Source organism: Dermacentor silvarum, unplaced genomic scaffold (assembly GCF_013339745.2).
Source record: "Dermacentor silvarum isolate Dsil-2018 unplaced genomic scaffold, BIME_Dsil_1.4 Seq296, whole genome shotgun sequence".
Classification (NCBI taxonomy): domain Eukaryota; kingdom Metazoa; phylum Arthropoda; class Arachnida; order Ixodida; family Ixodidae; genus Dermacentor; species Dermacentor silvarum.
In genome coordinates, this window is record NW_023606005.1 from 69,082 (window position 1) to 92,877 (window position 23,796).

Below are 23,796 nucleotides of genomic sequence, written 5' to 3' on the forward strand. Positions count from 1 at the left end.
GGGAGAGGGCGCCAGTTCAACTTCTCGCCGCTAATACTAAATGGAACATCTTTGTTGGGCAATGTTGCGGCTATCTAGCACTTGCTGCATCTACTAACACCGATTGCATCTGGCTAAAATATACTTTGATTTACTGGATATTGTAGGTTTTGTTGTTACCATCCCGAAAACAAAACAGCAAATGGGCAGATGAAAAAAACGCATCAAAATGTGCATTTGTGGAATGTATTTTTCGCCACTGTGCCATGTCAGTGTATTTAGCCAACTGTCGAGGCGTTTATACATACAAGGTGTTTTACATGGAGGTAGATTCCTGAGGCATGTAATGTGCAATAGCAGATAAATTTGAGTTTCATAATCTTACCTTTGTCCACGTGTGGATAAGCTGTCATTTGACATACGCATGCGTTAGGGTTTGATATACAGTTAAACCTCAGAATAACGAATCTCAGTATAACAAAGTGTGTTTATACACTTTCAATATTGTGAAATTTCACTGCTGCAGCAATGGAATACCAAGGCAATACTAAATGAAAACTGCAGCTGGCGCAGATGGTCACATGGTTCAATTACACGCAGCTGCTTGCAAACACCTCTGAAATCGTGTTCCATGCGACAGATAGCAGGCCGTCGAAGCGGAGCAGCATAGCAACAATACACTCTCGCCGTCATGTTCTGTATAAAGTCTAAGTCCTATCACGCCGTATGCTGTGGGCGCAAGAGAAGGCTGAGGGGGCAGTGCGCATTAACGAGAATGGGCGCGTGCCAGGTGTGGGCGGCAGGTGAGCCACCTACACCTCTTCTAGCCTGGGCGTAGCTACGCATGACTGTCAGCCCAGCTGAGCGCATATGCTCCCTTAGTCTGCAGTGGGTGAAAAGCCCAGATGGCCATGGCTTCATGTGCGCTGTCTTCTCGCACATTTAGTGATAGAGGTCACGTAATCTCTAGTTTCGGAGACGTGTTGAAGCGACAGGCAGACAAAGCGTTCACTCCCCTTTGCATGCTCTCTTCCGTGATAGCATCGTCCCATTGCGGGCAACACTATGAGCCGTGGCAGCGAAGTGGACGCAAAAGCTTCGCTGCTGATGTGACGACATTGTCAACACAGCATGGAACTGTATCTTTGGCTGCCGGCTCTCAAATTCCACAAAATTTTAAATATTTTTCTAATTGAAGTTTGTTTTTTTGATGACTATCCAATAATTCAGAAAATTCTACAGCTCCTTCCATGTAAGAAAAACCCGTCAGCGGGAGCACTATGCCAGCGGGCTCGATGGGAATTTGGTGGTACGCCTTAACCAGGTTCACTTTGCTAAAAAAGGTGCAGCCGTCGAGACGCGATATAAAATCTTGGATGTGAGGCAGTGAATAGCTGTTGTGGACAGTCTTGGCGTTGAACGCTCGATAGTCTCCAGACGGACGCCGGTCACGGGGATCACGCTTGGGCACTAGATGCAGCGGAGAAGCCCACGCGCTGGACGACGAGCCTAATGCCGAGCTGCAGCATGTGGTCAAACTCCCGTTTGGTGATAGCTAGATGGTCCCCAAACAAGCGGCGTGGTCGAGTGGCTGCTAGTGGGCCACGGGTGATGATTTGGTGTGTCACTGTATGTTTAGGCAGCTGAGTGAGCTTGCATGGCTTTGTTAACTCTGGAAAATTTGCCAAGTTTTTTTGAACGGAGAGGAAGGTATCAGCGTGCGGATGCCCATGGGTGCAAGGTCGGACAGGACTCCAGAGATGGAGAGACGAGTCAAACCGTGTGTGAGGCTGCGCCACTGCATGCTGACATCTAAGTCGAATTATGAGAGTAAGTTCAAACTGATGATCAGGTGAACCACGTCTGTGATGACGAAGACCCACCGAAAAGTATGGCGAAGGCCGAAGTCGAGGGTGAGAGATCAGAGTCCATACGTCGCTATAGACGAGGCGTTATCAGCATGAAGTGACTGCCCTGGAACGATCAACCTTAGAGTCGGGAGAACCACACTGATTTCTGCGCTCATGTCTATAAGGAACCGGGCGCCGGAGAACTTGTCGGTTACCATAAAAAAAGCGGCTGGGACGAAAAGCGAGACCACACGCCACCGTCAGCGATGCCAGCGGGTGTTTTCCGGCCACGAACAGAGAGGTGCGCACTTCGTGGCTTGGTGTCGGAAACGCCAGTGATACTAGCAGAGAGGTGGAGGGCTGGGACTCTGAGCTTCACGTGTGCGTGAAAGAGCGCGATGACCGAGACAAGGCGAACGGGTCTCCTGGACGGGACTCCAGAGTGTGGCGACTGAGGTGGCGAACTCGTCAATGTGAGCCTCAAGGCGCAAAAGCGCCGGGTCTCTTGACGGTGAGACAGCGGTGACGGATGGGGAGGTCGCCTTATGAACCTAATCGGCGAGTTCTGCCAGGCGGGCGAGGGCGACGTCGCCGACCACCGCAATGACGAGGCGGATGGGTGGGGAAAGCCATTGGAGGAAAAGCTCGCGAAGCAGCGCCGAGTGGGTGTGGATGTTACGTTCCCCATGAAGCTGTCACATCCGGCACAGCAGTTGGGAGGGGCGTCGGTTGCCAAGACCCTTCCGGTAAGGAGCTACTGGAGGCAGGTGCGTTCTGACAGCACGAATCTCTCCAGCACCTTGGTCTTGAGGTGCTGATATGGTGTAGTGCCCTTGGGGGTGGAGAGGACGTCTGAGAGCTCGCTGGCAACATCAGGAGGAAGGACTGAGGCAACGTCATAGTAGCGCGTCGTTTCCGAGGTGATGCAGTAGAGGCAGATTTGTGCCTCGATCTGGTGAAACCAAACTTGCAGGTTCTGGGTCCAGAAGAGTGGAAGGCGTAGTTGCACCGATGAGACGTCCTGCGGACGTGAGTCCCGTTCAGGGGGGGCTGCAGGAGGATCGGCCATTGTGTTCGTCCTAGGTCACCACTTGTAGGCTTATGCCTCGGGAGCGAAGGAAGGAGACGGCTGACCCAAATCGCCGCCAGAATAGAACGGCCAGCTGTGGCTTCACATGCCACGGCCAGGCGCCATCTTTATTTTATTCTCATGCAGGTACGCGTTATCCGCGTTCCACGTGCCACCCAAAGGAGGGCGCTACAGTATCTAACCGTTTTCCCGCCTACCTGGGTCACTGAGTAGTCCGTGGTCGAATGGTTAGCACATCGGGCTGCCGTACTCGGGTAACAGTTTTCAAAACCAACCATTGGATCAACTTGGGTCACTGAGGATGTGCCAATGCGTATATACATGCCTCTCTTGAACGAAGCTCTTTCACGCCTGGGTAGGTATCATTCAAAGAAAGTCTTTGACGCCGACTTGGAGCACTGGGTATGTGCCACTTGATCTGTGCTGGTTTTTACTGAACCTCTCTGATGCCAAATTGGGTTACTGGGTATGTAGGTGTGTGCCACTCTCCAATGAACGTATTTGATGCTAACTTGGGTAACTAGGTATGTGCCAGTGTCACCCTACAGTGATTAAAAAGATGCCTTAAATTTCTCAAATGCTGAGAGGAATGGAGCCCACATCCCAAGAGGTCCTCAAGGACAGCAACCCGACGCATTTGCAGGCTCCGCCACAAATGCATGGGCATGTGCTGCTTTTCAATAAACGCCTTTCATGTCAACGCTTTACCAAACTGTGCCAGGAATGCACTGGTATGAGCCGCTCTTGAATAAAGGTCTTGCCAACTTGGGTCACGAGTATGGCCACTGAGTGTGCGACAAGTGAGGGAACAATTCTCAGTGTTAGCACACATCAGCTTCTCATCTCGGAGGCCATGCGCACACTTTGCGGTGGTACCACTAGATGACGCAGTGTGTCCAGAAAGAAGCGCGAGAGAAAGAAGCCCGGTTGCTGCATGACGCGTTTCTCAGCGTTCGCACGCACCAGCATGCCATGCATTTCAGAGGCCATGTGCAGGCTTCACAGCAGCGGTGCTAGATGGTGCCGAGTGTTCTCAGGGAAGCGCAAGAGAGGGGTCCCGCTGCAGTACACGCCTCATACATAACTCGTTTGGACAATGACAATACCTTGTGTTGTTATATTGATTCAATGCTAATGCATTACCGTTGACAGTCACAAAACAGGACCAAACGGTCGCAAAACGGGTCCCGTAGTATTTTAGTGCGAAAGCACTACTAGCCTACCAACCTGTATTTCGCCTCTGCCTGTTTGAAGCCTCTTCATACAGCCCCACGTGTTTGCGCAAAGCGCGCAGTGAGGTGCGCGTTTCGCAGGCACATCTTCTTCTACGCCCGTGGAACAGCCAGCTCTGCCTCCACTCCCTCGGACAACACTGGCGCGCGTAACTTCGTGTGACGTCATGCAAATCTACCACGCTCACTATAAAATGTGTACGTGTGCCACACCACTTAGTCACTCCTCCCTTACGCCTTGTGATCAATGACACCCACGTGCGTAGGGGGCATTACGTTGTACGTGGTTCTCAAAAGCGTTAAGCACATCAAGTTTCAACACAGAGACAATGCTACAGTTACAAGGCAGTGAAAGAGTTGCACAGATCTCGTCTTCCAAGATGCTAATCTCGTCAGAGAAATCAAAGCCATGGCCATTTTCTATACGGACCACAATACGGTCTGTGTGCAAGTCTGCAATCCTCCTGTGTCCACCGAGTAATCCTGTATGCATTATGCAACCCAGTGTGCATGGCTATGCATATCATGTGTGCAAAAAACAACAGTTTAACAACGACATCACGACTGGAAAGCATTTAATTAGCAACCGGTCAAACAACAGCCTAGCAATGCTCAACTTGGTGCATGAAAATTGCTAATTTGGTCAAAAAAATTCTGTTTTCGCACAATATTCCATGGTTGGCGCAACCAAACCATCTGTCATTCGTTTCATTTTCACTTAAAGTTTTACATTAGGCATGAAAATCCTTCCACACCGAGGACCAGTAAAAGGGTTAACGTGTAGAAAACTGTGTTCCCTATACCACGCGCTTTTAAAGTTTGAATGTTTTCCAACGCGATAATGAGATTTCTATTAAGAAGTGTAGCACTGCGCGTAAAAAATATAGACAAAAGATACCATAAGAAGCCAACAAACAGTGACACCAAGGACAACATAGGGGAATTACCTGTACTTACTAATTAAATTTAAAAAATGATAAATTAATGAAAATGAAAATGGATGAAAAAACAACTGGCCACAGGTGGGGAACGAACCCACGTCTTCGCATTACAAGTGCAATGTTCTCACCATTCAGCTACCGCGAAGCCGTTTTCCCATCCACTTTCTGGGGTATTTCTGTCTTACAACTAGAATTAATCCTGGGAGTGTTAGCCAGCGCCACTACTCACAAACCTAGGCGGTGGATGTGGAACACCCTTTCTGCCGCAGGTGTCATGAGTAGTAATCTTTTGGGTCAATGCAACTGGTCAATCAACCCCCATATGCTACCCGAAGGCATCAATGTTGCCGGATTCGAGCCCTTGTTATGTAATGAACGAGAAGAAAAGGAACCGAGGGGCCCGATATTTATTAATCATATCATCAGAAGCCCCCAAACAGTGACACCAAGGACAACATAGGGAAAATTACTTGTACTCACAAATTGAAATAAGAAAATGATAAATTAATGAAAAGGAAAATGATGAAAAAACAACTGGCTGCAGGGGGTTTTTGGGTGAGTTATATGAGAGGGTTTTTTTTTTTTTTTCTGGTGGGAAAAAACAACTCGCATACAACAAACCGGAAACATAAATTTTCAGTTATTGTTATATGCGAGCCGAACATGGGTCTTCTTTTCGAGTATCCAGATACGTGACAATGTGGTCTTGTGACGACCAAAGTGCAAGCGAAGTGATCATTTGTGTGAGTCACAATTTAGCCTATCTGAGACATGATGTGGCTATTCACACCTCTAATGAATATATGCATCCGACTTTATAACATGAGTGGCATTTAATCTCTGTCATCGTGGTTACATCCCCCCCAGAAGCCGCATAGACTGTTCTCATCTCTTGTCCGTGCTCCAAGCTTGCCCAGGACCGCACAGATTAGAAGGGGACTTTATTGCCCACCATCCTATGTGGGGCTCTGCAACGATGACGCCCACGGTAGGGACATGGCTGATTTCGTGCTGAATCAAGGCCTCGGGTCAATCAACGATGGGTCCCCCATTCTTGTGGCGCATGCTACCCTAGCTGTCTGGACATTTCTTTCGTCTCGAGATGCCTTTTGTCTACTACGTGTTGGTGTGTGAACATAGTGTGATGTTTTTTGGCACCGATCTCGGGGGGGTGCGGGTGTTAGAAGAGATGGAGAAGGAAGACGGATGGCGACACAGCAAACAGATTTTTTAATAACACGCAACATCAAAACTAAAGCTAAAAATCAAGCACACCCAAGCACACTGCGGGAAAAAATACTAATAAAGATACAAACTAAAGCCTAATATACAAAACAAGTTCTACTTTGCGCCTACGCTCGTCCGTGGCGGCTAATTCTTCAAAGTAGGCAACCCTGACCTATCTCTGAGACGCTACGAATAAGAGTCACCTTGCTGCGCTCGTCGTTGCACGTTTGTCCGAGTCTGAAGCTCGTTGGCCCATTTTCTCCAGCAGTTGGTGTTCTCGTTGATGCTATAGCTGCCTTTGCCTTGCCGTCGGTGTGTCGTCTCTTTATCGGTGGGAAGCTCGCCGGTACTTCGTCGGTGATGAGCTCGTCAGTAAGTCTTCAGTGACGGCGCTCGGCGTTGCTCAGGCCCACCTGAATAGGCCTAGCGTCGGGATGTGTCGCAACTTCTTCATGAGTGCCGACGTGGCGTTCCGCGGAGAATCGAACGTGCCGGTCTGCTGCAGAAGGGGGATCCTCTCTGGGGTGCCCGGTCCTGCCGTGATAGGCTGCAGCCAGTCCAGGAGCCTCGCTCGAACTTGCCGAGGTCGACGGCCACACCTTGGACGGCCAACGTCACGGACTCAGCCAGACCCCCAAGTCTCCTGTCGCCAGAGCGGAGCTGGCGATGCGACCTTTCTGGCCCGGAGCCACGTCGATAATCCACCGACAGCGCCGTTCATCCCTCGACTATGCCTCGGTTCGTGCGCCTCGCGCGCTCACGCTCGGCTCACGCGCCTCGAGAGTTCGTGCCGTTCCGAACACCGTGCTTCACGTGCTCTTCTTCTTTTTCGCGCCGCAGGCGGCCTCTTACATATGACACATAGAAACACACGGAAGTGACCATCTCCCGACATACATACAGCTAAAATGGTCCCGCCGTTCAGCTCCTCTTGCTGTTGGCAAGCTTTCCAAGCCTCTGTGGATGCTCAGTGCGGCAACATCCAATCTTTTTCGGAAATAGAAATTGTTATTGCATCAGCCTAAACTGCAAAAACAAAGAATATTGACACGTATACATGTTTATCTTTCACCGGTGGCCGCTTTCCACCCAGATGTCACGTAGTAGTTGACGCTGAAGTAAACAGTCGTAAAACTGTGTATGACGAAACTAATTCTTTATTGGGCGAACCTGTGCCCACAAAAGCAAGCTACACTCGAAGCACAACGAAAGCGGCGAACACAGTCGGCAGTCGTCGAAATCTGATCAGCGGCGAGACGCGTCGGCTTTTATACCTGAGTCATGGAAGGTTCCAGATTAATCCCTGATGCCGCGGTCTTCCAGAAAGTTCTAGACAATTCGCGTCGGTCACACAATCAGATAACATAAGCGTCGGTGAAAACAGGCAACGAAAAGAAGCATCGATAACGTTCTAGAAACTTCCGATACAGGCGCGTCCTGCGCCGAGCGATAACATTTAACATTTGTTAGCCGGTGGAAAGCGGCCATTGGTGAAAGATAAACATGTATACGTGTCAATTGTATACATGTATACGGTCGTTCACCCCGCACTGGACGCGGCGCGTTGACGGCGAACCCTTGTAGGCCCATCTTGCGGTATATGGGCATCGGCGGTAGACATGGCCGGCTTCCCGCAGTGATAGCAGAGCGGGCGGTGGTCGGGGTGCGCGCCAAATGTCCGTCTTCCTTTAGTAACTGCGCTGGGCGACGGGCGGGCGTGCTGGCGGCGGCGGCGGTGCACGACGGAACTGCAGCGTTACGGGGCCCTGGCTCGAGCGCGGAGGGGGGCCTTGACAACGGGCGACGGCGGCGTAGGTCAGCGCTTCCGGCTCGGGTTGCGGCGATTCGGGAAGCCCTAACGATTGCTGGATTTCCTCCCACACGATATCGGCGATGGAAGCAACTTGAGGCTGCGACGACGGTTAGCAACTTCTGCAGCTCTTCGCGTACTATCGCCCTGATGGTGTCTCGTAGGTCGTGGGAGAGTCCTTGGACTTCGGCGTACTGTGGCGTCGAACGGCGATTGTATTGCCGGTTGCACATGTCCAGTGCTTTCTCGATCGCCGTAGCCTCCGAGAGAAAGTCTTGGACTGTCGTTGGTGGATTCCGCACCAGTCCGGCGAATAGCTCCTGCTTAACTCCCCGCCTGAGCAAGCGAACTTTCTTGTCTTCTGGCATAGCGGGGGTCGGTGTGCCGGAATAATCGAGTCATTTCTTCAGTGTACATACCGATGCTCTCATTCGGGAGCTGTACACGGTTTTTCCAACAAGGCTGCAGCTCTTTCGTTACGGACGGCGCTCGTGAAGGTGTCCAGGAATGCGGCTCGGAACAGGTCCCAGGTTGTTAGTGCACGCTCCCTATTCTCGAACCAGGTTCTGGCGCCGTCTTCAAGCGAGAAGTAAACACGTCGCAGCTTGTCGTCGCAGTCCCACTTGTTGAACGTAGCGACCCGGTCGTATGCCTCCAGCCAGCTTTCGGGGTCCTCACATGGCGATCCGCGGAAAGTCGGCAGCTCCCTGGGTTGTTGCATCACGATTGCAGATGTTGGCGCAGGGGCTGTCATGGTAGATGCTGCCGAGGTCGTGACTTTTGTCCTCTTGGTAGCTGTGGTCTTCTCGGGAAGAAGTCCGTACTCCTGCAGAAGTCCTTGCTGCCTACGGCTAGCTCGCTGGTCCTTGGCGACGTTGGCGTTATCCTCCGGTTTCGGGCTTGGATCGCGGCTTTACGGGGGCGTTCGCTGCATGAACGCACTAGCACCTCCACCAGATGTCACGTAGTAGTGACGCTGAAGTAAACAGTCGTAAAACTGTGTATGACGAGACTAATTCTTTATTGGGCGAACCTGTGCCCTTGTACAAAAGCAAGCTACACTCGAAGCACAACGAAAGCGGCGAACACAGTCGGCGGTCGTCGAAATCTGATCAGCGGCGAGACGCGTCGGCTTTTATACCTGAGTCATCGAAGGTTCCAGATTAATCCCTGATGCCCGCGTGTCTTCCAGAAAGTTCTAAACAATTCGCGTCGGTCACACAATCAGATAACTTACGCGTCGGTGAAAACAGGCAACGAAAAGAAGCATCGATAACGTTCTAGAAAGTTCCGATACAGGCGCGTCCTGCGCCGAGCGATAACATTTAACATTTGTTAGCCGGTGGAAAGCGGCCACCGGTGAAAGATAAACATGTATACGTGTCAATATTTAAAAAAGTATTCAAAATTGCAAGCACTTGTATGTAGCACGTAGGCACGGAGAACGTTTAAAGTTCATTCCGACTATTTTTCAGAAATATCGGATGGCTATTTAGAAAATTGTGATGTGAAATTTATGGCGTCTAAAAGGCTGCATTTGCAGGCGCCTTAACTAGATGGAACTACCATACTGACGGAGGCTAGGGATCGTGTTGATTGCGCGCCTTGTCTGAATCGCATCTCGTCGTATGCACTTGCGCGCCTGCATAGGAACATGGCAGCACCCTTGCGGTTCCCGGTTTCAATGCATGGGCGCTATGGGAGCTCTCCAGAGTTAGTCATATTAAGTTCCAGGGTGCGTACAGGTCCTTGAAAACCCTTGAAATTGAAAACTGCGTTTTCAAGGCCCTTGAAAGCCCTGGAATTTTTTTCGTTCCTTGAAAATCCTTGAATTTCGTGAGCAATGCACTCCGATGTGGACAATGCGACCCCCTTTGTGTGGTAGATCGGCGTCGAACTCCCCATTTCAGAAACAATACGCCGGCGCGAGCACGCATGGTTCCATTTTGCAGAACTGCGTGGAAAAAATAAAAGGGTTCACCACGTCAAACCTCGAACAGAGCGAGAGACCTGTGCTGCACTTCGGTGCTGGCTCGGTTGGCAGTGTTTACGCTGCTTTCCTCACCCTATCGTTCGTTTCACTCCTCGTCCGTCGGTCCGCCTTGTCTCACTTTCATTCGTGCGCGCGAAGTGAAGCTAGTGAAGCTAAAGAGAGCTATAGTGGAACAACTTTGCCACTGATGCTCAGCGCCTTTGGGTGGAGGTTTGTTATAATATTTATGATAATATAAGTGCAATAACATTACCGTATTTTCTGTTCTATAAGTCGCACCTTTGTATTAGACGCACCCCCCTCAGAATGGCAGTTTTTCCGAAAAAAACAATAACAAACGTTTATAAGTCGCACGGGTGTATAAGACCCACCTGTTCTTTCGGTAAGTGATTTAAAAAACTTATAGTGACGTGTCGCTCCGTGAACGTGGGTCACGCGCAAGCGTATGCATGGATGCCATATATTTCCACTCCAGGCTCATTTCTGCCGTCGTGGTTGCCGCGATGTTCCGTTCCAAGGGCGATAACATCGTCCTTGTGCGCCGTATGCTGGATGTGCGAGTGAAAATGTGCGACGGTGAGCCAAATCGCGCACAAGGGAGGAAGCGGGAAGGCAGCCCAGGAGGGAGGGGGGGAGGGGGCTGCCTGTACTCTCGGAGCAACTGCGTAGTTTGCACAGTGGCACGCGCCGTATCTTGACAGCGATCTGCAGATGCAGCGACTTTGCGGTCGGCCTACCGCCACTTGCGTTGCTGCACCATCCTTCTCTCACGGCGCTCAGGAACTTGATCACGAGAACCCGGCACCATCGATAGCGCGCATAGAACTTGTAGCAAATAAGTCAAGCAGCGCACTTCGTGTGGCCATAACATCGGATGCGATTTTGACGGCAGTTTTTTCCGCAAAAAAAAAATCTACATAGGTCGCACCGTTCTATAAGAAGCACCGACGAAAAATTAAGAAAACCGCGTCTTATACACCGGAAAATGTGGTATGCTGAATGTTTTGGAAATGTTTGATGAACCAACCCAGTTAATGCTGCAGAAGCCTGAGCAGCTGCTGTGAGTGTTCGTTGTGTCAACTTTTAATATTGCAGACTTGAGAAATGATCAAGACAAGGCATGTTTTACAAAATTGCCATATACATCTATTTCTTATAATATAATGGATGTGTAGGAAGACTACACTGAATGGTTTGGAAATGTTCGGTAAACTTGCCCAGTTAATACTGGAGAAGTCAGTGTAGCTGTTGGGAGCATTAATTGTGTTTTGTGAACTTTTTTTTTTTGGTATTGTTGTGAATTTGCAAAGTGATCAAGGCTAGACATTATTAACATCATGGGGATATACATTTATTTCTTTTTATTTTAGTGCATTAGCCCTATGCTGAATGTTTCGAATATTTTTGGTGAACTTTACCCAGGCCTATAGTGGAGAAATCTCAGCCGCTGTTGTAAGTGTTCATTTTGTGTTGTGATATTGAGAAGTTATCAAGGCCTAGACATTTTTATTATAATTGTGATATACATTTATGTATTGTAAGTGCAATAACACTAGTCATTTTTGGAAATGTTTTGGATGCCGCTTTGAGACCTTGAAAAACCTGTGACAGGTCTTGGAAAGTCCTGGAATATCTTGAATTTTTGCCTTAGAAACCTGTACGAACCCTGGTTAACTCTATGACTTCAATCAAAGCCACCGCCATTTTGATTATCTCGCCGCCTCGAACCGGCGCTCTCGCACACAGATCTGCTGGCAACCGTAGCCACCACCGCGGCAACGTAGGCCTAGCTGCTTCGACATTAGCTGCCAAGCTTCTCGCCGCTCGGTGCCGTGTTCTTCATTGAAATAATTCGCCGCTGTCGGCAATGGCATCCACTCCGCCTTTGTAATTCTCACGATTGGCTTAAGCTCAAAAAGCACGGCGCGTTGTATAATGCCGATACACAAAACTCTGCTTCGTCTCGATAGAGCAGTGTTACGCAGTGAAGCATACACGAAGTGTTGCGGTGAAGCTTAACAAGAGTGGAAGGAGCAATTGTCACGGGACACAGTATGCATTCCTTAATTACACACACTTGCACCCGCTGTCTCCTGTCGCAGTACGAGCACTGATATAGCCTCATAAGTGTATTGGCAGGCCTTCGGAACTTTTTCCGACGTGCCTGTGGCGATTTGAGCCCTTAGCAGCAGTAAAAGGCACACATTCAATGTTTGGGACTGCCCGATTTTTCGGACGATTTTACGGGCTCTAGGGAGTCCGAAAAATCGAACATAGACTCTATTGCATACCGTTTTTTTTTTTTTTTTTTTTTTTTGTGATGTTGTGCTGTGAGCTGTGATGTTTTAAATGTGGGTGCAGTTTTGTGCCACAATGATCGTGGGACTCGGTAGCCAGCTGTGCTTGCCCATATCATATTTTCGCATTTTATTTTATTGGGTGCTTGTAGTGCCTTGTACGTGAAAGTACAATTTTCTACTTGCAGTATTTCTGTTGTTAATCAGATGCCTTATATTCACTCAGAGGCATATTTGTCTTGTTTAGCGAATACATTTTAAGTAAGACTGTTCTTTAGACTGACACATAGCGGATATATAAAGTGTGACAGACAAAGCACTGTGGATTAGTGTTGTGTGGCAGTTCATAGTGAAATCTTTTTGCGCACACAGTTGACACGGACACAGTGAAGGGAGACACACGAGCGCTCGTGTGTCTCCCCTTCACTGTGTCCGTGTCAACTGTGTGCGCAAAAAGATTTCACTATGAATTCGTACCAACTCGCCCAACTATCAGTTCTGCTGCAGTTGTGTGGCAGTGTTCTTTTTTTTTCCCGCTTATTTGTTGATAAGGTACAAACTAGCTTTACATCCCATGTGATTTACTTGCGCTACTTTTAGAGCTGCTTTGTACTTGTTCCTTTATGCTCATTTGGAAGTGCTGGTTTTTGCTATGTATTTCAAGCCTCTTATGCTCATACATAGATAGATTTTTATTGCTGTTGTGTCGTGCTTTCGTCTTGATTGTTACTAGGACTTTTACTGTTGTTACAGGTGCCTACTGTTGCAGATTGATCAGATATCTTTTTTAAGTTGCTTTGCAAGAAGAGCATATATTGTTCCACCGAAATTTCACCTTGGCACAAACAGTTTTCTGTATTAGCATTCGTATTTGTTGAAAGCAAAAGTTTGCTGATTTAAATGTTCTTAGGAGGGTGACCCCCTCCAAAACTCACTTTGTCTGCTACAAAACTACAAGTTTGTTGCTCCGGTGCTGCTCCAAAACAGTATATTTGCTGCTCGAAAGCTGCTCCAAAACAATCAATTTGCTGCTCCCAGCCCTGCTCCAGAATGTTGGAGCGTGCTTCCACCCCTGTCAAAGACAAAGACAGAGAAAGAAAAACACAAAACGATGACACGGGCGGTAATCTTCAGTTGAAAGTTACTGCCTGTGTCGTCATTTTGTGTTTATAGCGTAAGCTGTTATGAGCTCATTCCAATAGCTGTTTCGGTTCGCGATATCCGGCGAATGTAACCGCTATCGCTGGAAATGCAAAAAAAGTACCGGTTCCAGCCGGGATCGAACCCACGCCCGCTGCGTGGGAGCCAGATACTCTACCACTGAGCCACGCAAGCGCATGCTATCGGGCATCGGAAAAGTTCCCTTTAAAGCAGGCGCAGACGATCCGAGCCTCCACCAGTATAGCCATCTAGTTAAGGCGCCTGCAATCGCATTGTGCGCAGGCGTAGACGGCGAGATGCCATTCACACGAGGCGCGCAATCAAAAAAAAAAGAAAACGCAATCCCCAACCTCCGCCAGCATGGTGGCGCCACCTAGTTTAAGATGCCTGCAAACGCAGCGTGCCCGACATGTAAGTTGCAGTTGTAAGGCTTGATCGGGCTCAGCAGACTGCTGTGCAGAGAGCATTACAAGCAAGCCGCAGCTCGCCGTCGACGCTCAGATCGTTCTTGTCAAAACGAGGTGAACAGACTGCCGCAAAGACCCTGTTGTGCATGGTGCCCAAATTGGAGCTACTTTTGAGCCGCTCCACCAGCTTACGCTGTGACTGTGCTGCGTGTGCCGGGCAGTCCTGTGACTTTTTTTCTTTCTCTGTCTTCGTATTTTATTAGCGGTCAACATGAAATGCAGTAAACACCAACTAGGCCAAATTCAAGTTCTTCTGAAGAGGTCACAGACTTTGATGACAGGAAGACAGCTTTTTTTTTGTCTGGCTTAATTTTATGTCATCACAAATGTGTCTAGCAATTATGCCATACTTGTGCTTTGAAAAGCAGAAAGGTTTTGCCAAAGGCAATCTTGCTTACAAAAGTGTGTGTGTTATCATTGTAGGACCATGTACGTGATTGACCAGTTTGCGTCCGAGGTGAAGGACCCCTTGGTCGTGGCTCATTGGGCCTGCCTTTCCAGCCCACGCACAACTCCGTCAAAATCAACGTCCTTTCGCAGGGATATGAGACCATGTGTCGGTGAGTCGGTCGCTGGACTTATGGCAAAGCAGGACTAACATAAAGCAGCTTTAACATTGTGTGAAGCAAAATAAAATAGAAATAAAGGGTGCCCAATGGCCATGCTTAACTGCAAACATAGCAATTCAATGTACAATTTCGGTCAACACAGTGGGGTTTCATTGCAGAAGCTCCAAGACTGATTTGGTTACATTAGAAACAAACACATCACTGCTTAAATTTTGTGAAGTACTACTTAGGAAGGTCTACTTTGTAGTGTGGCAAAGGCCTTTGATGTGGTATTTTGATGAATGATATAAAACCGCGTAGAATGAGTGGTTTCCTCATAAATCCATGAAGTGCTTGGGCAAATCATGAAAGCTCTGGGGCCACGAATTATTGCTTATTAGCTGCCATCCACATGAACAATGTTCTCCGCAACAGTTCTGAAAGTGAGACTCAAATTATTTTGTGACCTAAAAAATCATAAAAGAAGTTTCGCCTGAAACGCAAGGCATTGTTAGCTATAGCAAGGTGTTAGACAATCACACAAAATGAGGTTCATAGTATTATAGGCCACGTAAATTCCCGTAAACATTTGCCTACATGTAAACAAGCATGGTGTCACACACACACAGATAAACATATTTCACTCGATGACCGTGAGCGCCTGCTTTCAGTTGCCGGCATATTGAAGGGTGCTGTCAATTGGGGAGGGAGCACTTTGTGCTGCTGCTCGCTTCAACACGTCGCTGAAACTTAGGGCATTTTCGGAGCTGAACGTGGCCACCATCTGCATTACGCTGAGACGAACGTTTGAGTGCACTGAAATCGGCATGAGTGCTGTCAGCCGAAGATGCCATTAGATTACGCGATGTCCAACACTAGGTACGCGGGAAGACCGTGTGCATGAAGCCACCAGCCATCTCGGCTAACCCTTAACATGCCACAAATAACTTCCAAGATACGAGCAATTACTAGATTCTGAAGACTAGCGAAGATTGAAACCACCTTTCCCGCTTTCATCGCCGCCATCACTGACACCGACAGCTTCAACTCTGCCATTCATGAAGCCATTTGGTAATGTTTTCTTTGCTTGCTATAACTGTATTTTTTTACTGTGCAAACTTTTTTTTATTACCACTCCTTCTTGTAATGCCTTCGGGCCTTGGAAGTATGCTAAATGAATAAATATGGAGTGCTAAAACTCTATTACCTGAAAATTGGTCCAAATCGCTAATACATGCCTGCCGTGGATTGCATATTCGTACTAATGCGGCAATGGTGCCACCACCTCTGAGTCACTAATAGAGTGAGCAGTAATGATGTGTGTCTTTGAATTTATTGTCTCTTCATTGTGATATGCAGACACTCGAGGCACATAGGTGTAACTCACAATCGTGCTCACTCACTCATCGTGCTGTCATGGTGCTTGTGCAGTGCACGTGTGACAGGTCTCGCGCAGTGTGTTAGGCTGCAAAAACAATGCCACCACACTGCACTCTCTGCAGCAGAGCCTGCACAATATCATCTGCAACCGTTGCACATACAAACACCGGCATTCCTGCTAGGCCCTTGTGTGCATATTGTCACGTTGTAATGGCAGGGAAGAACGATGCAGTGTCAAAATTGTGAGTTACAAATTTCTCTTTATTGGACAAACTTGTGTCCAGCAAAAGAACTAACACTCAAGCACAACGATAGCGGTGAGCAAAGTCGGCGATGGTTGAAATTTTGATCTGCCGGTCAAGCGAGTCGACTTTTATACATGGCTCGTTGAAGGTTCAAGCGTATTTGCTGGTGCGCCTTCCACGAAATACTACACAATTCGCGTCGCGCTTAAAATCAGATTACGCAAGGTTCAGTGACAACATATGATCATCGATAACCTTCGAGTAACTTCCAGATCATGCAGGCGCGTCCACTCTTAGCGATAATAAAGTTGTTAGCGGGTGAAAAGCAGTCCCTGAGAAAAGGATAAATAAGTACACGTGTCAATGCCCACCTTTTAAAAAGCATCGTCCTGATGCTACAAACACGAGAGCAAGAAACTAAAACACATGTAAAGAAATAAAGAAACAGAGTCCCAGAGTTTGTTAGTGCTGGTAGAAGGGCTTAAGGTGCCCAGCATGGACTATATCAGGTGGTGAGCTTTGCCACTGTGATTGGGAAATGCCTTCTGGCACGACCTCATAGTCCTGTGCGCCAATATGCCGGATGATCTTGTAGGGTCCGAAATAGCATTGTTAAAGTTTGTCGCTAAGTCCTCGTCGGCGTATCGGGGTCCAGACCCAACACGGTCGTCGGGCTGGTACTCTGCGTACCGTCGTCAAAGATTATAATGCTGGCTGTCGGTCCTCTGCTGGTTCTTGATGTGCAGGCGGGCGAGCTGTTGGGCTTCTTCGGCGCGCTGCAGATCGGCAGGAAGGTCGAGATTCTCTTCGTCGGTGACGTGTGGCAGCATGGCGTCGAGAGTTGTTGTCGGGTTCTTCCATAAATCAGCTTGCATGGCATGATCCAAGTTGTTTCTTGCACTGCCGTGTTGTTAGCGAAGGTTACGTATGGAAGGACGGCATCCCACTTCTGCTCAATGCAGGCGTATATTGCTAACATGTCGGCGAGGGTCTTGTTCAGCCGCTTCGTAAGACCATTCGTGTGCGGGTGGTAGGCAGTTGTCCTTCTTTGGCTTGTCTGGCTGTATTGCAGAATGGCTTGCATAACCTCTGGAGGGAAGGCCATTCCTCTGTCGGTGGTGAGGACTTCTGGGACACCATATCGTAGCAGGATGTGCTAGATGAATTTCGACACTTCGGCTGCACTACCTTTTGGCAAGGCTTTTGTTTCAGCGTAGCAGGTAAGGTAGTCCGTCGCCACAACGCTCCACTTATTTCCGGATGTTGACGTCGGAAAAGGTCTATGTAAGTCCATTCCGATCTGCTGGAACGGTCGGCAAAGAGGCTCGACCGGCTGTAGGAATCCCGCTAGTCTTGTTGGCGATGCCTTGCGTCGCTGACAGTCTCAGCATGTCTTGACATAACGGCGACATCGGTGGCCAGGCACTGCCAGTAATACTTTTCCTGATGCCTTGCAAGGGTATGGGAAAATCCAAGCTGCCCACCAGTCAGATGTTCATGAAGGGCATGTAGAACCACGGGCCGCAGAGCTGAAGGCTGTGGGGTCTCACTGGGGCTCTCAGGACAAAGGAGTGACAACACAGTAGTGTAAACAATCAAAAGGGCATTTATTGCGCCTTTCATACACTAATGCACGCTAGCCGAATTACTATGCATAGAACATTCACATGGGCGCGCGACAAATCAAGGAAGTCAGACTCACCACGATCGGATAGCGAGCGAATATGTTCGCCCCATGCTGTGACACCATCACGTAGTCGTTTACGTGTACGGTCACGCGAATGGTGGTGTGTTCAAACGATCCGTGTTCGTCCATACCGGTGCCCTGCTCCTAGCCACGCGAGACGGTCTCGCGAAGCGTGGATCGGCACACGCGCGGGACGTCTGCATCGCCCACCGATCCCAACCCGAAAGAGGAAGCGCCTTCCACCTTTTGCTCCCAAGTCACCCCGCCGTTCGTGGCGTTAGCATCGCGACACTCGCGCCATCTCTCGCAATGCGCAGCAACCACCATGACTGCTGCCGGCGCTTAGCCAGGTGGAGAAGCTGGATTACAGGAGACGCGAGCTATGCGGGGAAAACATCAGGGGACGCGTGAGAGTCGGCGCATCCCCACATCCCCCCAACCTTAAATCACTACAAATACTCCGGCGAAACATGTCACAAGATCTATCAACGCGCACGTCGCGAACAGAAGTTAGTACGTGCGACAGTGGCTGCGCCGAGGAAATGTCCACACGTTATCCACAACATGCGAGCCGACATTGTCTCTGGGGTTCACCGCTAGTGTCCGTTGGTCACAGCACCACCTCTGCAGATCCGATGGCACGACTATATTTATATATGGCACAACTGATATGGCACGACTGGCACGATATGGCACGACTTATATTTGGTGACATGAATATTGATTTATTAAGAAACAATGCTAGCCAGGTGCACCTGCTCGAGTTGATGTTATCATATGGGTGTGAAAATATTGTAGACACAGCCGACACGAATCAGTCAACACTCCAAAATGCTCATAGACTTATGCTTTACCAATTTACCTTCAAATAAAATAACATCCGGTGCAATTTTGACGAGCTTAAGTGATCACCTTCCTGCTTTTGCATTCTTTTTCTTGGTGAAAAAATGGATAGAACTAAATTCCTTCGACGAATGATCAATGAAAATAACATTGCGCAGTTCCATTCACTGATGGCTGACGTAGTCTGGGATGATATATATAGTGAAAGTAACCCGTCTAAGGCATATGACATTTTTTAGAGAAAGTGCTTCACCACTATAACAGTGCTTTTCCACTCGTGTCTATAAAAAAGCACAGGAGGATAAGAAAAGAGTGGATTACTCCAGTATTATACAGACGTATAAACAGGAAAAATTGGCTGTTTGCTCGTCATAAAAACGAAAGATCCGGTTCATTTCACAGAGTTTAAAAAATTCCGTAACAATTTAACTCAGATCTTAAAGCAAAATCAGCTTACTACGACAACAAGTTTTCCACACTCATGAACAGTCCTAAATTATTGTGGCAACAGCTAACAGCATCATAAAAGGTGGCAAAGCACGCATCCGACGGATTTTTACATCGACGGTAAAAATTTTCAGGTGTACCACTTGCAAACAAGTTTAACGAACATTTCCTATGCAGGCTCGCCAAATTACTCACGAATGACCCAAGTGTTTAACGCCTGTCGATTCATATGTTACTTCCACTAATAGTAATTCACTGTTTCTTATACCTACATTGGAGGAAGAAGTTGTAGTGTTGTAAAGGCATGAAGGATGGGTGCTCACCAGGAAATGACGATATTAGTGCGCGTCCTATCAAGGCCGTACTTCCATTTCTCTTAGATCCTCTAGTACATATTTTAATCGCATATTAGAAACCGGTGTATTCCCTGATAAAATGAAAGTTGCACGTGTAACCTTAATATTTAAAGGAGGAGGAAAAATTATCTGAATAATTACAGACCTATTTCTGTTTTGCTGCTCTTTTCTAAAACACCCGAACGCATAATATACACGAGGTTTAAACAAATTTTTAAATGCTCAAAATATAATATGCAAACAACAATATGGATTTCAGGCTGGAAAATCAACAGAGACAGCACTGCTATTCATAAAGGACCGTATTTTGGAAAGCTGTTGAACAGAAACTGTACACACTAGGCATTCTTTTTATTTTCGAAAAGCCTTCGATTCTATTAAACATGAAAGTCTGATGAAAAATTTTGAAAATATGGTATCAGAGGAATAGCACATGAGCTGGTAGACAGTTATCTGACAGGAAGAAAACAATACACTAGTATGAATCAATTTCTGTCAGATATAGGAATAATTAGGTACGGTGTGCCACAAGGATCTATTCTTGGGCCCTTGTTATTTATTTTACATACCAATGATCTCGTTAACATTCCCGGACACCTGATATTATCCTTTACACGGATGACACTAATGTCTTCTTTCTGATCCAAATCTAGCCTCACTGAACAACATGCAAATCAGTGGCTGAGTCAGCTACAGATCTGGCTAAATAGCAACGAACTTGACTTAAATATAAAGAAAACACAATATATTATTTTCCGCCGAAAAACAAGCCCTTGAATCATCATGTCCCAACTACAGATCTCTAATACCAATCTATTGCCATAATTCTTGCCGCTTCCTGGGCGTGTGTTTCAAGTATGACTTAACATGGACGGATCACGTTGATCAGGTTCGTCTGAAAGCATCTAGATTTATTGGTTTGTTGCAACGAGTAAAATATCTTTTACCTCTGCGTTTGACAAAGCAGATTTATTTTTCCATAGTTCACTCCTATTTATGTACTGTCAGCTAGATTGGGGCACATGTAACAAATCTGATTCAGACCGCCTTTCTCGCTTCAGTTTAGGGCGTTGAAGGCGGTATTCCGTTCCGCACCTATTGCCAAAAAATCCCTGTACGACGCAGTTGACGTACTGCCGTACTATCAACTTTACGATTTCTCATTAGCTGTACTTATTTTTCATAACATTAAGCATGATTTTACATCCTTCTCCACTAAGTACTTAAACAGGAACCTCACCCATAACTTGCGCACTGTATCTATGGTTTGGTCGAAGTCATGCACAAATTATGGTACTCAGATAATAGACAACCAAATAGTTTAAACTCTGTAACACATATCCTTTAATGATAAACTGCATACAGGATTGCAAAACCCTTTCTCAATTTAAGAAAAGAATGAAATTGATGCTTTCTTCTCCTGCCTCTTTTGTTAGAATTGTACCTTTCTTTTGTCTTGAGCAAGTGCAATTTGAACGATTTTCTACACCATTCTGTCTGGGAATTAGAATGATGTAATCAATGTAGAATGATAAATCATAGGATAATTTGCCATATGTAAAACAGTATGCATTGTTGAATTTTCACTGATTCCCTTGATTTCTCAATGTAGTGCAGTATTCTGTCATGCCGATCTGCTGTCACGATGTGTATACCGAGGTGAAGGCCCTGTCAGGAGGCATTGTTGCCTCCTTTTGCCACGCCTCATGGACATACTGTACGATCTATGTATGTCCAAATAAACTGAAAAAAAAAAACTGACTCCAGCCCAGGACTCGGAAACGGCTACGCAGGAGTCGGCACGAGCAAGCGTCGCTTGCGCCGACGCGCTCTGCCGGCGAGAGCCACTGTAGCCATTGGTGACTGCCGGCTCTTTTTCTACCCTCGTCGGACACAGGCGGCCGCCGAAATCATTGCGCCGAACTGGCCACAGGCATCTGCATCGCCTGGGGTACCTCGATTGTAGTCCGGGGCAGCAGCGCTGACGATGTGCAGGTGACAGCAAACCAGGGGTGACTGCTCACACTACGTACACTCAACGCACTCGACAAACACTAAAGTAGTGCAAGGGAGAGGAATTCGGCATAAGCATCGCCCATGTGGTACGATGTTCAATTCGGCTAGCAATATTTCGGGCGGCATTTAAGATGTAAGCTCACGTGACCAAAGCTTGCTTTCTTGAGTCGAACGAGTAATTTCTATTTGTGCGAGGCTAACTGAATGAGGGAAGCAAAGTGCAACATCTCAACACCACGGTCCACCAGGTTGTGTCCCTCCACGTGCGACAGGTGGCTTCGTAAAGCCTTAGGCCTAATGCGTCCCTACCTTGACAACAACTGGCACCCAAAAAAAAACCCAAAATGGGCACAAGAACAGGCAGCCGCGAGGAGACGTTAGCTATGTGAGGTGGTCCTACCCCGCCTGGTGCACACAGCATCCGAGTTGATGGCGCCCGCCGTCCCAGATGGTGTCGGAGCGCCCGGTGCCAGGCCACAATACCAGTCAGCCTGTAGCGGCACCCGTGGCCCGAGCCGCGACTTCCGAAGTCAAAGAGATAGAAGAAGCTATTTACATAAGACATTTAGACCACCCACGAGGCTTCCGTACTCACTCCTTTCAGGCTTGCCAATGCTCCGCGGCCGCTAGGCTTCGCTCTCCTAGGATGCAGACCACGTGGCTCTCGTACCGACGAGTATAGTTCACAACAAAACACTCGCGAAAAAGCTTAGCATGTTGAAAAGTTCAAACACGCTACAGCCACCGTCGCCTCGCCCAAGAAAGCTCGGCGCCGACACTAGCGATCAAAATCCAAGCTAGAACTACGCTTCGGTTGAAACAAAGGTTGTCTCGAACCGAGCAAAACTTAAAATTATCGTCCGATGCCCCAAGAGGTCCACGTGGGCAGCCAGATGTGGGGTCGCACTCGGGTTCTCGGGACAAAGGAACGACAACACAGTAGTGTAAACAATCAAAAGGGCATTTATTGCGCCTTTCATACACTAATGCACGCTAGCCGAATTACTATGCATAGAACATTCACATGGGCGCGCGACCAATCAAGGAAGTCCAACTCACTGCAACCGGATAGCGAGCGAATATGTTCGCCCCGCTGTAACACCATCACGTTGTGTACATTGTGTAAGTTCACATGTACGGTCACGCGAACGGTGGCGTGTTCGAACGATCTGTGTTCGTCCATACCGGTGCCCTGCTCCTAGCCACACGAGACGGTCTCGCAAAGCGTGGACCGGCGCACGTGCGAGACGTCTGCATCGCTCACCGATCCCAACCCAAAGAAGAGCGCCTTACTCCCAAGTCACCCCGCCGTTCGTGGCGTTAGCATCGCGACACTCGCGCCATCTCTCGCAATGCGCCGCAACCACCACGACAGCTGCCAGTGCTTAGCCACGCGGAGAAGCCAGATTACAGGAGACGCGAGCTATGCGGGGAAAACATCAGGGGACACGTGAGAGTTGCGCATCTCACAAGGCATAGACTGGCAAACAGTTCTTTATGAGGACGTCATTGTACAAGAAAAATGAAGACAGTCCATGCTAAAATACCTTAGGTACAAAGTCGGTCTTGCCTTCCAAGTATTCCACAAGTCTTTTCGTAACTCCGGGTCTAGTGGTTGCTGTTGGGTGAAGCCAACTGCGGGTTATTGTTCCTAGGAAGGCGACCTCGTCCAGTTCGCCTTGTGGTGGCAGGTCAATAGGGGCGCACAACAGGCAGTCAGCATCAGAATGCTTCCGTCTGTACTTATATTTATTTATTTATTTCACGTACTTTGAAGGCCCGAAGGCGTTACAGAAAGGAGTGGAGTCAGAAACAAAAGTAATGCATTAAAAATACAAACAAAAAATATTAACAAAAAGCATCTGAACAGCTGTCTTGAAGTTGGTAGAGTCGGTGATTGAGTGCGACAGATGCGGAAAAGGAGATTCCAGTCCGTGCTTCTCCTAGGGATGAATGAGTCACTGTACCGGTTTGTGCGGCACAATGGCACCCCAACTTTAAGGCTGTAGTCAGTGCGGGACGAATTATAATATATATAGACCATGATGATGTCAAATTCCTGGAGTTTGAGACTCCTTCATGCTAGGCGACCTGAAGGATCCTTTAAGTTTGCCAGCCAAGATAACATACTGTGGTCGCTTACCACATTGAAGTGCCTGCCATAATGTAACACAGGCACTCTTTTTCTGTCATAGAATAATTCGTCAGTAATCACTAGTGTAAGCTA

The 23,796-nt window shown here is 47.9% G+C and overlaps 1 protein-coding gene across 1 annotated transcript in view; it reads left to right on the top strand.

Annotated features, from left to right (window-relative positions):
- Window positions 1-23,796, top strand: part of LOC119434866 (mediator of RNA polymerase II transcription subunit 17-like) — a 109,487-nt gene that overhangs the window by 24,963 nt on the left and 60,728 nt on the right. The window contains 2 exon segments of the mRNA XM_049659623.1: window positions 14,471-14,553; window positions 14,556-14,607. Coding sequence (XP_049515580.1) covers window positions 14,475-14,553; window positions 14,556-14,607 — 131 coding nt within the window. The 5' untranslated portion in view covers window positions 14,471-14,474.